Genomic DNA, 13,673 nt, shown 5'->3' with positions numbered 1-13,673 from the left:
ATATGAAGTGAGCCTGCCAAGTGTACTGAACATAATCCACTGATTTCCTGGCAAGCAGTAGGCTGGTCAGGTGGCAGACAGCTTTCCCCCGAGTAAAATCCCAAGGATCAATTAATCTTCTTCTCCTCAGCTATTCCCATATTCTGTTTATTCCTGTGTCCCACTGCCTCAATTCCTACACTTGACCACCAATAAGAACACACGTAACTGTTGTTGTCAGTAACTTGCAAACGTTGTATTAAGAAGTAAAATATTACAACCTTTTGCGCTGCAGTGGCGTAACGCCGTCACGTCAATTGCCAGCTGACACTGGGTTACAAATTGTTAAAGAAGTTGCAATGAGGCATTCTTAAATATGTGCTCACAGTTGTTACTATATATAGTGCTTTATATTTAATAATAATCTAACCAGAGGCAAATCCAGACGTGCTTTCTTTGTAAATGGGACCTCTTCGAAAATATCCAAAGACACGGGCGGTCGTTTCTTCGTCACTCTCGGCTTTCCTAAAGCAAGTAAATACGGAATACGAAAGAAAATTATAAACCTGTTGAAACAACAGAGACATTTTAAGAGAATACTTACAAATATGGAACTAAAGAAAATTCTCAGTTTATTACAAACAACTTCCTAGTTCCACAAACATTTAAAAAGCCCCCACATAGTATTACAACAAAAATAAAAAAATTTGAAAATCATGTTTATTTCAGATAAAGACATGTTAAAATTAGCAGCTACAATCAATAAACACAAGCAAATTTCCACAAATGAATCACTCTTTCGCTCACTCACTTTCTGTTGGAATCTATAATTTAAAAGACTTGACAACAGTTTCGGGTACTCTAACAAAACTAATTCACAAGGCTGTCATACAACACACCTGCTGCAAGTTACTTTAATAAGCAATACGGTAGCTTATGACACAGAAACACGCTTACCCTTCTATTTCTCTCAAATTAGAAGCCATGAATGGTCCTGCGGCAGCATCCTTGAGCATTTTTTCAAACAGCGTCTTCAAATTGTCATCGAGCTTTCTGCCTTCATTCTGCTCCAAATATTTAAGTATGCAAGCGTGGATCCTATAGTAGACTTCTAAGGCTTCAACTGCCAAGTTCTGTGGATTACTGTAGCTTATCCTACGGGCATAACTAGCCTGCGTCTGATGAAGGTGTTCGCAAGCCTGCAATAAACGTCGCGTCTATATTCAACAGGCATACTCTTGTTCAGTTCATAGTTTGTTAATAAACCATTTTCTTATCAAGGGTTCTGGGCCTTTGTGCATATCAAGTGGTAGCACAGAGCGTGGTTTTGTGATTCTATCTAACTCAAGGTCTTCTGTTATTGCACTCACATTTTTTTCTTTTGTACTGATTATTGTGAATTGTTGTTAATCTGTCAGCTGTTTATCATCTTTACAATGGATCGTGCACTTCCGAATTTGGACTACCTCAGGAAGGATGAGCTGGAATATGAGATCAACATACGGAAGGTCACCGGCCTCCAAGAATATTTAGGTGATTAGCAGGCAGCGAGATTCACGCGTCCGCCTCGGACTCCATCAAACCTCTGGTGAGTTGTTAACCTTGTGCAATAAATTTAATCAGATCCAGGAAATAGAAACTTACATTTGGGCTGACAACATTTTTCCTAATCAGTACACCAGGATTATGATGCGCCTATGCCAGCTGACCTACGGGACTCGTGACCTTGCCGACAGGAAAGTTTCAGACCAGTCCAATCCTGCCTCCCTAGACAAATTGCCTGAGGGCATTTCCCACTTCGCGTCGTCTGTGGAGGAGTTTCAAAGCCATCTCTGCCAGCCCTCCCAGGATCCCACTCACAAACCCCATTCTCTTGATCATTTTACCTCTGACTCTAACCGGGCTCTTATTTCACAACACCAAGAATAATTATAATCCATTTATAAAAACACCAAGGAAGCCTACTGCTCTTACCTTTGCAAAATGGCTAAGGAAAACTCTTGGATTGTGGTCTCTCTTCTCTGCCACTTTACCCAGCGCTCATCTTGTATTCCACAATCCTCTCCTGCAGCATACCATATCTGTCAACATACACCAGTCCTGATATTTTAGCCACAAAAATTATAGCTGAAGTATAATCTATCATAGGACATATGACCGTCTAACAAAACAGCACGCCATTTCCGATGGACATGCGATTTCTCCTATTAAAGACAGGGCGAAGCATACCTAGTCTTTGAGCTGCCTTTCTGTATTTTGATGACAAATCAAAGGGAATTATCAAATGGGTAAACACGTGGAGAGATAAGAAATAGATACAAAATTTTAGTCAGAAAACTTGAAAGGAACAGACCACATGGAAGACAAAGGCTTGGATAAGGGATAATATTAAAATAGATTTTTAATAGTTCCTTAGGAATGGACTGGTCAGGGGCCAGTCGTACATACTTGGTCATCACGATAATGAACCTTCCGATCGCACGCAAGATGGGGAATTTCTTCATTACCCGAGAGACTACGAGCTTCTTACGATAAACTCTGCTCCATGGAGTTAGTCATATGAGATAAATGGCCTACATCTGCAATTTTAAAAATAAAAACACTCAGAACAGCGAAACAACAAACAAAGATTCACTTGACCGCTGACCTTGCTGGCAGTGGTGAAACACTTCTCTGCCGTGTCCAACATCTTCTCCTTTCGATTCTCCAATATCTCAAACATCTCCAGGCTGAGGCTGTCTGTTTCCTGCAGACACACAGTGTTCAATGGTTTACAAAAATTACAATGCAATAATGAGAATGTTTTGTTAATTAAATGGCTTCCCTGATGATGTGAAATTGTAGGTGCAGATAATGGCTATGTCTTCTGTTCTGTCTGTCAAAGATGACGCAGTGTTTCATCTCTGTGGAGAGTTTTGTTACAGCCAATCTCCAGTCTGGAGTCTCTAATGTGTTCCCAACTCCTGGTGGAGATATGAAGACCCAATTGGTCAAGTAAACCTTACTGCATTAGCAGAGGATCTTGTGCACGCCAATCTTTGAGTCTGGAGTCGTCTGCTTCGGTTCCACAGAGGACAGACAACTCCAAAATCAAGAACTGGGCATGTACAACAGGATCAGTCACACCTGCACCATCAGGGAAACCACTGAAATAAGAGAGCACCTTCAAAACTTCAACTGTAAAGATGTGTACAGACCGAGTAAAGACTCTTATCACCTTTCTAACCAGACCTACCACTCAGACACCTTCATCAAGCAACTGCTAAGCCTCACCAGCAGTGACTGACTCAGCAGAACTAACGCACTTTCAACCACTGGGTCACTAAAACTCTTCCACCTACTTTCCTACTCACATGGTTCCTAAAATGTTTCTCATTGACTCTTCTCCTACTTCACTCTGAATTGCCTTTCTGTACTGTGTTCTGCTACAGCAAATGCGTCTGGGCCAAGTCTGAATGGTAAATAAAACATCGATGGAAATCATTCCAACAAGATGGCTATAGCACATCACAGATAAACCAGAGAGAGAGAGAGAAGCAAAAGACTGGCATGGTCACAATATCTCATACGCATTCCTCCTCTGGAGATATCAGCAAGTTTCTCACCACAAATAACATCAAGACAATGCAGTGGCTGAACAAGAAGAGTATTAACATACTGGGACAACTGAAAGATGATCTGGGAGGTGCAAGGACTGACTTTGAAGAGCTCACCAACATACTCCAAGAAACCACAGCAGGGTTAGGTTAGGTTCACAAGAATGTTGAATAACATTCAGAAAGGCCATCTTGCTTCTGAAGAAAAAACTATGCATGTCAGAAGGTCAGAAAAATATCATATAAGTGCGTCACTCTAACTTGTTTTTGCAAGTTTTGAATCAGTGAGCTTAATGGTGACGACATGAGTTTATACTTTACTCTGCATAAGTAACCTAACCTTCAAAGGTCAATGGTTGTCACAAATGTAGGCCCCAGTGAATCTGTAAATGTGTGTGTGTGTGTGTGTGTGTCAATAAACACCATTCCCTGATGGTGGAGATTATAAATCGTACCTCTGCTTCAAACTGATAGACCAATCACCTGAGAATATTCTATTGTGTACATCCTCCGTCATCAGCATCAAACAGTGGACAGCATTTTCAGTTACTTGTTATACGACTCTTGCTCTCAGTGAAGCTCAAAAGCGAGTTTACAGCTACAAGAAACGCTCTTTTATCTTACCTGTTTAAGCAGGCGGGAACAGAAGGAATGCACCATATAGACAAAGGAGCCGTACTCGATCCACATCAATGAATGATTCGCCTCAATATCCAGAGCACGCTGAAAGCAACGCTGAGCAGCAGACGCTTGACGCAAAAAGTCCATCTCGCTCTTCAATGGTTCACACTGCGACATAAAATTGTGTTGAACCTTACCTATTTACAAAATACTGATTGCTACTAGCAAAATTATACACATAGGAGTCTGCTCCCAGTGGCGGATCCGCTTTTCCCATGTGGCACTCCACTGGTCTCAGGACTCTGCCCCATGCAGTTGGCAAGTCAGAGTACACTCCAATGGCATAAGTCCATACCAAATTTCATCAAAATCCATCCAGTGGGTCTCAAGTTCAATCACGCAGACAGATATGACCAGCCACACACATGCATTCACTTCATGCACATCCTGCAAAAGTGATTACATTAAGTGGAACGCACTGTAAATATTTTACTTACAGAATTAAGTTTAGTTTCCAGTTGACTCCCACGAGCAAGCGCCATTCCTGCCCAGGAGTCGATGCGTACAGGATTGACACAAACATCCAGCAGGTAGTGCCTAATTGCCTTCCCCTGCAACAGACACTCCGCACTTTAACCTTGTGTTCACTGTTTCCACACTGCACGGCAATAATCGGTGTCAAAATCATTCAGATAACACTAAGGACTCTTCCACAAACACTTATGTATGTCCATTAATAATTCTGGAGAGGAACTTCAAAGGTTCGTGTTCGAGTCGAACATTTCATGTGCATGGCACAATTTTAAAATTTCAGTACAGAAAAGTAAGATATGGGTTTTACAGGAATTACCCCACACGACCTGAAGCAGTTACTGACAGGACTAAATTACTAGCTTCATACTTACAAGGACACTGAAGACAAAATCAAGGAAGAAATGCTAACAAAGTTTTGTAATGAAATGTCTGTCTTGGTGTTACAGTACAGAAGTGAAGCGAGGGCATTAAGGAAGGTAGAATATTCAAAAAGAGAATCCAAAGAAATTAAGATTAAAGGAAGCACAATTCACATATCTTATCAACTACTTACCCATTCATTAACTTTGAAATAATAGTCAGCCAAGAGGTAGAAGATCGCTGACATGGAGCGAGGCAACTGACTACGAGCATCTCCCAACACGGGAAAAGACGGGCTCGTCCCATCGATATATGCCATCACTTTTTCCACCAGATGTGCTGAAAGCAACACAAATTCATATCAGTTCTGTACGTGCTCGCAGTAGCCGATATAGATGGGGCAGAAGCAGGTACGTCAACATTGTGGAGCCCCTTGCGTGTGGTCGCTGTTACGACTAACAGCTGTTACCGGTACCGAAGTGTCAGAATGGAATACCATGCACGGTGGGCTAGCCAGCTCTTGGCAGATGTGGGCACAGAATTCTGCAGATGCTGCGATATTGTATGGCGAACAGACGGCATCCCGATCAGAGACACTTTGAGTGTCGCCGCGGGGTCGGGACCATTTGTGAAATATTTAAACACACAGCAGGGGGCTGCGCACGCTGATCGTTCTCAGATGGTGAAGACGGCCGGAGGCAAACTGGAGTTCCGTTTACAGTTTGCCTTACAATCCTTCGTATATGGCCTTACAGTACGACCCAACATGAAGATATTCCTTCTGCATTTCACGAAGTCAACCACGTCATTAAAGTGGCTATCACAGACAGCAGATATTGTCCTACAAAATTGCTTTTCTTTTTAAAAATCAGAGTAATAGTAAATATATCACCTGGATTATAATGAGGAGGTATCAGAGAGGCAATCCTTTTCAGCAGACATTCAACATCAGCGGTGATGCTAGTGACACGGTAGGAATCAAATTCTGGCAGTTCATCAGGCAGGTAGAACTGATATAACTGCATGCCCCGCACCCAAGTCAAGGGGACTTGAGGGACTCTGTGGTCCTGAAGGTAGCGCGCCTGTTGGGAGAAGAATGCCTTAGGACCTCAGGTTTGAAAAAAACATTTATGATGAAGTTAAGTATGATACAGCTTGTATTTTTGATTCCCTAAACGTCTGTGATAATAATGGATTCTTTATAAGAACGTTACTTCCGACAGTCATGTTTCACATTTACTGCGAATGCTGTTGTTGTTGTTGTTTCCCCCCCCCCTTACTTCTGTCTTTCGTTTGCTGGTCTAGTCTTTGAGAGTACAAACTTTTTCATGATTCAAACACAGTTCATACATTTCAAACTTTCTAATATCTGTCGTATCCTAATTACGTTAGGTTAGTAGGTACCTTTCCCTGGTGACTTGTAACCGTCCCTTTCCGTCCACCACACGTCACACTGCTTGTTTAGTATACTCGTAGTCGTAGCCTGGTTTGCTCATATGATTACAGCTTCTTGACGTGGGATATGTAAAGATACAGAAAGGGATTGTTGATGATGGTGAGAGGTTGTCGGTGAGCACGAGTTTCCGACTCCCTGGGAATATACGGGAATTAGAAGGTGGAGCAGGTTTCTACACAAATGGACAACAAAGTCTTTCTGTGTTGCACTGATCGACGACACTTTATTTTTCCTTAATACGCGCAGGAACATATATATCTTTTAAGCACTATTCACGGAGGCAGCTGGATGGCTCGGCTGTTCCTTTGTTCTGTCGTACGTTTGTTAAGAAAAACACCCCCGCTCAACCGAAGGACCAAAACTTTAGAGAGCGCCCCGCAACCACGATCGCGCTTAAATACCCCTGCATTACGTAATTTGTCATTGAATTTGGCTTAAAAGCTGCGACCTGATTCGTTCCCCCACAACGGCGGGAACGCGCCTTAAGCTGAGCTCAAAGTCAATTGGTCCATCGCAATGATGCGATGGTCGTAATGCAGTCATCACCCCGCATCTGGAAGGGATGCACACTATTGGTTGGTTGGTGATCATTTCCTGTTAAGAGATTTTGGGCTCTATGAGATAATATTATAGCCATGGATATGTTGTTAAGGGCGTCCTACTATGTGCATGTACACAGTGTAGCACAGTTGTTACAACTTAGATATAAAATCATGTTTAAGACTGTACTACATTAAATCATACTACAATCTTAGTTAAGCAAAGATACATAGTGATTTTTTTGTTAAAAAAACATTAAATTTAAATTTTCATACAGTGATTTGTAAAAGAATAAAGAGAATGTGTTTTTAAGTATGACTTTAAATTTTTTTGCCATTCTTGATGGGAAATTTCCTAGTATTTGTAATCAACTATAATTCATCTTCAGAATTAACAAATTTAAACCTACACGCCCTTTTTTTTTGCTATCCAACTGGATCAGAATACGTGAAAGTGGGTGGTTCTTATGAACACAATAACCAACCTTAAGGTTCCTTATATACAGGGTAAATTCTTGGCCACATTAGCAGTTTTCAAATTCTTAAGATAGCTTATATGCTATGAAGTTAGTTAATTCGACAACCTAACTTTCATTTACTCTCTGATATACTTCTTGTTCATGAAGTTGAACAATCACCAAAGCAAAGATAACAATAGGTGCATACTGCTCCAAACAAAGTACACCAGTGTGTGAAGGGCACGGCACTGTGTAACGAATAGAGAACAACTATTTTAAGCATTTTTATATCAGTAGCTTCAAGTACAGTAAAGAGTAAATCATTATCAATTGTTTTAGAGTACTTAACAAATGCATAAGCTATAATGAATCCATGTGAAATCAGTAAAATTTTTACAATACCAATAGTGTTGTTCTTCTAAAGATTAAATGTTCCAATCTCAAGGAACCGTCCTCGATGGGCAAGACAGCGTACAGAGGCCAGCAGCATTTCCTCAGTGAGGGAGTTGAAAACAAGGTCCACACCTCTACCATTTGTCTCTGACATGATGAGATGCTCAAAAGAGGTTTCTCGAGAGCTGCCAATATTGCGGTCCGTCAACTGGGAAAGAAGATTATATGCACACATGTTTGACAATTTGTATGCATTAAAAGCAAGAGAACTACCTTCAAATTACAAAACATTCTCAAAACGGAGCATAAGATGACTTTACACATCCATTGTGAAAACACTCTAGGAATCTTACCTTCAAGGCCAAGTCCTTTCAATACCTGTTATGGTTGCATGTCTTAAAAGCATATTATTTTACTTTTCATTTTCTGTCACTGTAGTCTAACCAGTGTTATAAATAGGGAAACCTGGAGGAAGAAAAATTTCCATTTCTGAATTTACATTCTGGACAGTAACGAATATTATGTATTCTATAAGGAACATACATCCATTTATAACTTGCAGGTCTAGAGAAAAAGTTCTGCACTTTCTTTAACAGTGATGTAACAGATTCTCCTTGCTGAACAGTCTCAACATCATACCAATGCAAATCCCTATAACATATGTGGTAAGTTAAAAACATTCCAGAATATTTCAAACAGTGTACTGTGCCTGGGTCAAAGGCACGGATCCTGTACTATCTCAATGCATGAATGAGAATATTAATTATGGTAAAAACAGAATTTATGATTCTAGCCACAGAACCAGTACTCAGTTCCTTGGTCCTAGACATTCTTGATCATCTCTCATATGTACAAAGAAAAACAGTATTTTGCCCAACACAGAGAAAACCAAAATGTCCCACAATCTTCTCATGTTGAGGCCCAAATTTCCCCCCATACTAAACACCAAAAATTCAGATTAGATATTTGGAACTTATGACAGCTGCTGCCACGTCATGCATCACTGAGAACCCCCAGAGTCCATCCAGGCCAAAAACAAAAATTTACAACCAAGAAACCAGACAAAAATTATGAATGTTCCTGGTGGAGGTATGGGAACATAATCTAACAGGACAAGCTGACAGCTGCCCCACAATCAGAAAGAATAAAATAAAGAATATAAATAGGAAAATAGCACACACGTTCAGTCCTCCAGCAGATGGCTGAGACAGTAACGCTGTCATGTGAGAAATTCCATAACAGAGCACATACTTCATTATTTGAAAGGGAACTCATTTGTTGCATTGTGACTAGAAATGTTTTGGCACTGACAGGCTTTCGTAGAAGGTGATTATGTGTATGCCCAACTGTTTGGTCATGATGTTGCCACAAGCAGGCAATGCAGAAAGCTGAGCGGGGATGGGGAGCAGTATTTGAGTTCTGTGACAGTATGTTTCACATCGAAACTTCGATTTTTAATGAAATTCACACATAACACTCAGAATCTGTAAAATAATTCAATTTATCATGGCGGAAAATCTCCCCTATGTGTGCATGAGATAGGAAATAGGCTGTTGAAATACCTGTGGAAACTGTTTCTTCATGAATGCCCGTTTCTCCTGCGTGCCAACAGTAGTGAACACTGTACAACCTGCGTGCAGACAGATGTTGATGGCTGCCTGGCCTACACCCCCGCTCTCTAAGTGGACCAGCACAGACTCACCCTTTCTCATGTGACCGATCATCTCAAGTGCATAGTAAGCCTGTTCACAATAAAGCAAAGCAATAAGTTTTTCTTTTTATGTTAAATTCTCTTTAGGTATAAAGGTGGCTCTGTTCTGGGTTGTTGCACTGTGTAGTTTGGTAGAGGTCTGCTGGTGTTTCGGAGGTGCATGTTTCCTGATGGTGGTGGCACCAGCCACCTCTGAAAGATCACAACTTTTATGAGCCTATACAGTAAAAGAACTCAGAAGATGAAGATTGCTGTCTTTTGGGTTGTTGCTCCCTGTAGTCTGATAGATTTCCACCAACATTTCAGAGGTCATACTGCCTGTCATCAGGGCAATAAATGTTAATCGCCCTTTTGACGGAGACAGTATGACTTCTGAACCGTTGGCGGAAATCTACCAGAGTACATAGCGTAACAACCCTGAAGATAGCCACCTCCATACTCACTGCCATTTATACCTGAAATCTCATTTTCTTTAGGGGACTGGCCCTTGCCCAAGTACCATGTCATAAAGATAAATACAAGGTGTGAATGTTAAGATTCACAGTTTCTTGATCTCAAGATCACTAGTAGACCTGGGGGCATGATGAATCTCTTTTAAACTTACATGGGCTGGAAAACTTTACAAAAAAAAAACATCTGTTTTTTCAAACTTGTTAAATAGTTATACATACATCATACAGCTTTAATATGTTCCATTGATCCATAAGTTAGTGAGATGACAGTAGACATAATAAACCATGGATATTAAAAAAACACAATTCACAATTTATACATTGTTAAATAATTATCAATTATTTGCACTGACTGGAAATTCTTTTTAGATAACAAAATACATAATAATTCTGTTAATAACAATTGGAAAGTGTGTGTTGATTCAGACATTAAACTGAATTTTGAGTGGATTCCATCTGACTTCACCATATCCAGTTATACATATTAATATATGAAAGTATTCAATATTATGTATTCGAAACCAAAGAACTTCAATTTATGTCAATAACTTGATCTATTATTTAGTTTAGATTTATTTCGGTGCAAATAAACCCTTGGTATTTTATTTTGTCGTCTGTTACAAGAAAGACATTCAAAAGTAAGCATGTTGCTTTGACAACAAAATAGTAATGCAGAAGCTAGTAGAAGCAATTTCCACCAAAAATACAGCAGTTACATATGGCACGGGAGAAACAAATTTCTGCGAATAAAGAAATGAAACAATAACTGTTCCACCTATCATTATTCAAACAACTTTTTTAATTTGTTATAAATGAAACCACAGAAAGATAATGTGGATAGTTTTCTTTTGTCTAGATCTCGAATATATTATTTAAGCTACCTGAACATATTCACGCTGTAAGACACGAGGCCACGTGTTAGGAATAAGGTAACAAAGATGGAATTGACAAAATATGTAGTATATGCAGGAACTAATAAAAAATACATACAGACGTTTAGTTGGAAATAATAGTCACAACAGATATGCAGGCACAGAACTGACTATAACATTACAACAGAAATCAGAGACATAAATTTCAAATGGAGAGCCCAGAGGTGTCCTGTAACTCGTTGCCCATTCTGGTCATGTCCAGAGAACTCTAGCCCTTCAACACAAAAATTCTTTAGTAACAAATTCCAAGTTTTCCTGAAATACAAAAAAATTTGATGTAATATATAAAACAAACTATTACATTATGTGACATGGAGACATATATACGTGTGTGTGTGTGTGTGTGTGTGTGTCCCTCAGAATTTCATGTTGATTGTGCAATTTCTCACAAGGGCACAGGACGTTCTTTAATAGTGAATGGAGAAACCAGCATATAGACACAGAGGACAGCGTAGATTTTGAAAGCTGACAAGAGAATTGATGAGCAGTAGACTATTATTTAACTACATAATAATTACTATTGGTTGGTTGGTGATCATTTCCTGTTAAGAGATTTTGGGCTCTATGAGATAATATTATAGCCATGGATATGTTGTTAAGGTCGTCCTACTATGTGCATGTACACAGTGAGGCACAGTTGTTACAACTTAGATATAAAATCATGTTTAAGACTGTACTACATTAAATCATACTACAATCTTAGTTACGCAAAGATACATAGTGATTTTTTTTTGTTAAAAAACATTAAATTTAAATTTTCATACATTGATTTGTAAAAGAATAAAGAAAATGTGTTTTTAAGTATGACTTTAGATTTTTTCGCCATTCTTGATGGGAAATTTCCTAGTATTTGTAATCAACTATAATTCATCTTCAGAATTAACAAATTTAAACCTACATGCCCTTTTTTTTTTTTTTTTTTTTTTTGCTATCCAACTGGATCAGAATACGTGAAAGTGGGTGGTTCTTATGAACACAATAACCAACCTTAAGGTTCCTTATATACAGGGTAAATTCTTGGCCACATTAGCAGTTTTCAAATTCTTAAGATAGCTTATACGCTATGAAGTTAGTTAATTCGACAACCTAACTTTCATTTACTCTCTGATATACTTCTTGTTCATGAAGTTGAACAATCAAGCAAGCTCACTTGGCATTAAATTTTAAGTACATTTATTCTGGTCCCTCATCACTATAATGGAACTTTAAAGTAATCACATTACTGTGTACAAGAGTTGATCAGCACCTGTCAGGGTCCAGATTTCCCTCCAGCCACCTGAAGCTGGAGAAATCTCCTCGGGTCATTATGCTGACATAGGCATGTGGCACAGTAACAGTGGCACAGCTGTCTAGTGGCAGGTGTCGGTATGACCCCCACTTTCCATCACTGTATACATTCATAACAAGATCTTTAATGGGCGTGCTGATGTATCCAGAATAAAATAACACCTGAAAATATATACAAAATGTTTCAGAGATCTCATACTGAAATATACCTTCTGCTTGTTCACTTATATATTTAAGTTTCCTTGGCTTACGAGTTCACAATACCTCAGATTGGAAGAAACACATTGAGTATATTATTATTCCCAAATTAAGCTCTGCGTGCCTTGCCATGAGAACAGTCATACCACCCATGACAATAGATACTTTAAAGCTAGTTTACTTTGCTTATTTCCACTCTGTGGTGTCTTATGGATTAATCTTTTGGGGGAATTCAACAGACAGTAATAAAGTTTTTTACATGCAAAAGAAAATAATTAGAATAATGGCCGGTGTCAAAAGCAGGATATCCTGTAGAAAATTATTTCGTAAATTTAATATACTTCCACTTGCAAGTGAATTCATACTCTGCTTGCTATAATTTGTGGTGGAAAAATTGGATAATCTTAAAAGAAATACAGATGTACATAATTTAAATACAAGACGTAAACATGACCTATGTGTGCCAAATGCTAACTTTACTAAATATCAGAAAGGGGTGTACTATACAGGTATCAAGTTGTTTAATAATCTTCCACCAACAATTAAAAATCTAAATTATGATATAAAGGTATTCAAGCCTGCATTGAAAGGTTACCTCTTCACTCACTCTTACTATTCTGTAGACGCTTTCATCTCTGCTGAAAATCCGTAAGCTTTATGTATATCTATAATCTATATGTAAAGTCACTTTTGTATTTCTATTTAAAATTCTCAGTATATGTACATTGATATGTGAAACACGTACTTGTTATTGTGTCGAAAATACAGAAGTTTATGTATATTGAATGAAGTCCTGAGGTTTATGTATATTGCAGAAAATGACTTGTTCTCCATCCTTTGATTGAGTCCTAAGAAGGATCTATGGAATGTAAATAAACTCTACGCTCTAACATACCTGAATACTGCACTTTCCTATCCAAGTCACAAACACTCCAGGTGCCTCATTCTGTCTGGTTCTTCACATCTCCAACTCCAAATAAGCTGCTTCCCCATCACGCACACAACTGATCTTCTGAAACACTGACATTCAGATAACTTTGTCTGCCATCTCTTGGTAATATTACTCCACACACTACAGATACAGTTCACGAGAAAGTTGCCACTAAGCACATCCCCTGATCTCAAACTCCTCTTTCAGACAGACAAGGCACTCACAC

General features: G+C 39.0%; 1 protein-coding gene across 1 annotated transcript; it reads right to left on the bottom strand.

The window, feature by feature from the left end:
- Window positions 1-681: 681 nt before the first annotated feature.
- LOC147871727 (calcineurin-binding protein cabin-1-like) lies at window positions 682-10,114 on the bottom strand. Its single transcript, XM_087360275.1, has 10 exons — window positions 10,103-10,114; window positions 9,499-9,678; window positions 7,946-8,083; window positions 5,983-6,172; window positions 5,284-5,429; window positions 4,694-4,807; window positions 4,200-4,364; window positions 2,627-2,725; window positions 1,954-2,060; window positions 682-1,178 (listed from the first exon to the last, which is right to left on the bottom strand). The coding sequence occupies exons 1-10, from the start codon at window positions 10,112-10,114 to the stop codon at window positions 1,130-1,132; spliced, it is 1,200 nt and encodes a 399-aa protein (XP_087216401.1). The 3' UTR covers window positions 682-1,129.
- Window positions 10,115-13,673: the final 3,559 nt, after the last annotated feature.

Source organism: Zootermopsis nevadensis, unplaced genomic scaffold (genome assembly GCF_977971745.1).
Source record: "Zootermopsis nevadensis isolate Lab colony 2312 unplaced genomic scaffold, Znev_1.0 Znev_ptg000042l, whole genome shotgun sequence".
NCBI lineage: Eukaryota > Metazoa > Arthropoda > Insecta > Blattodea > Termopsidae > Zootermopsis > Zootermopsis nevadensis.
This window is presented reverse-complemented; position numbering and strand designations above follow the sequence as displayed.

Bases quoted from the DNA above. Each gene is read 5' to 3' on its own strand.
- LOC147871727 (XM_087360275.1), bottom strand. The intron at 5,430-5,982 runs GTGATATATTTA...TGTTGCTTTCAG, and splicing joins ACCTCCTCATTATAATCCAG to CACATCTGGTGGAAAAAGTG. The intron at 2,726-4,199 runs GTAAGATAAAAG...GTGTGTCTGCAG, and splicing joins GTTCCCGCCTGCTTAAACAG to GAAACAGACAGCCTCAGCCT.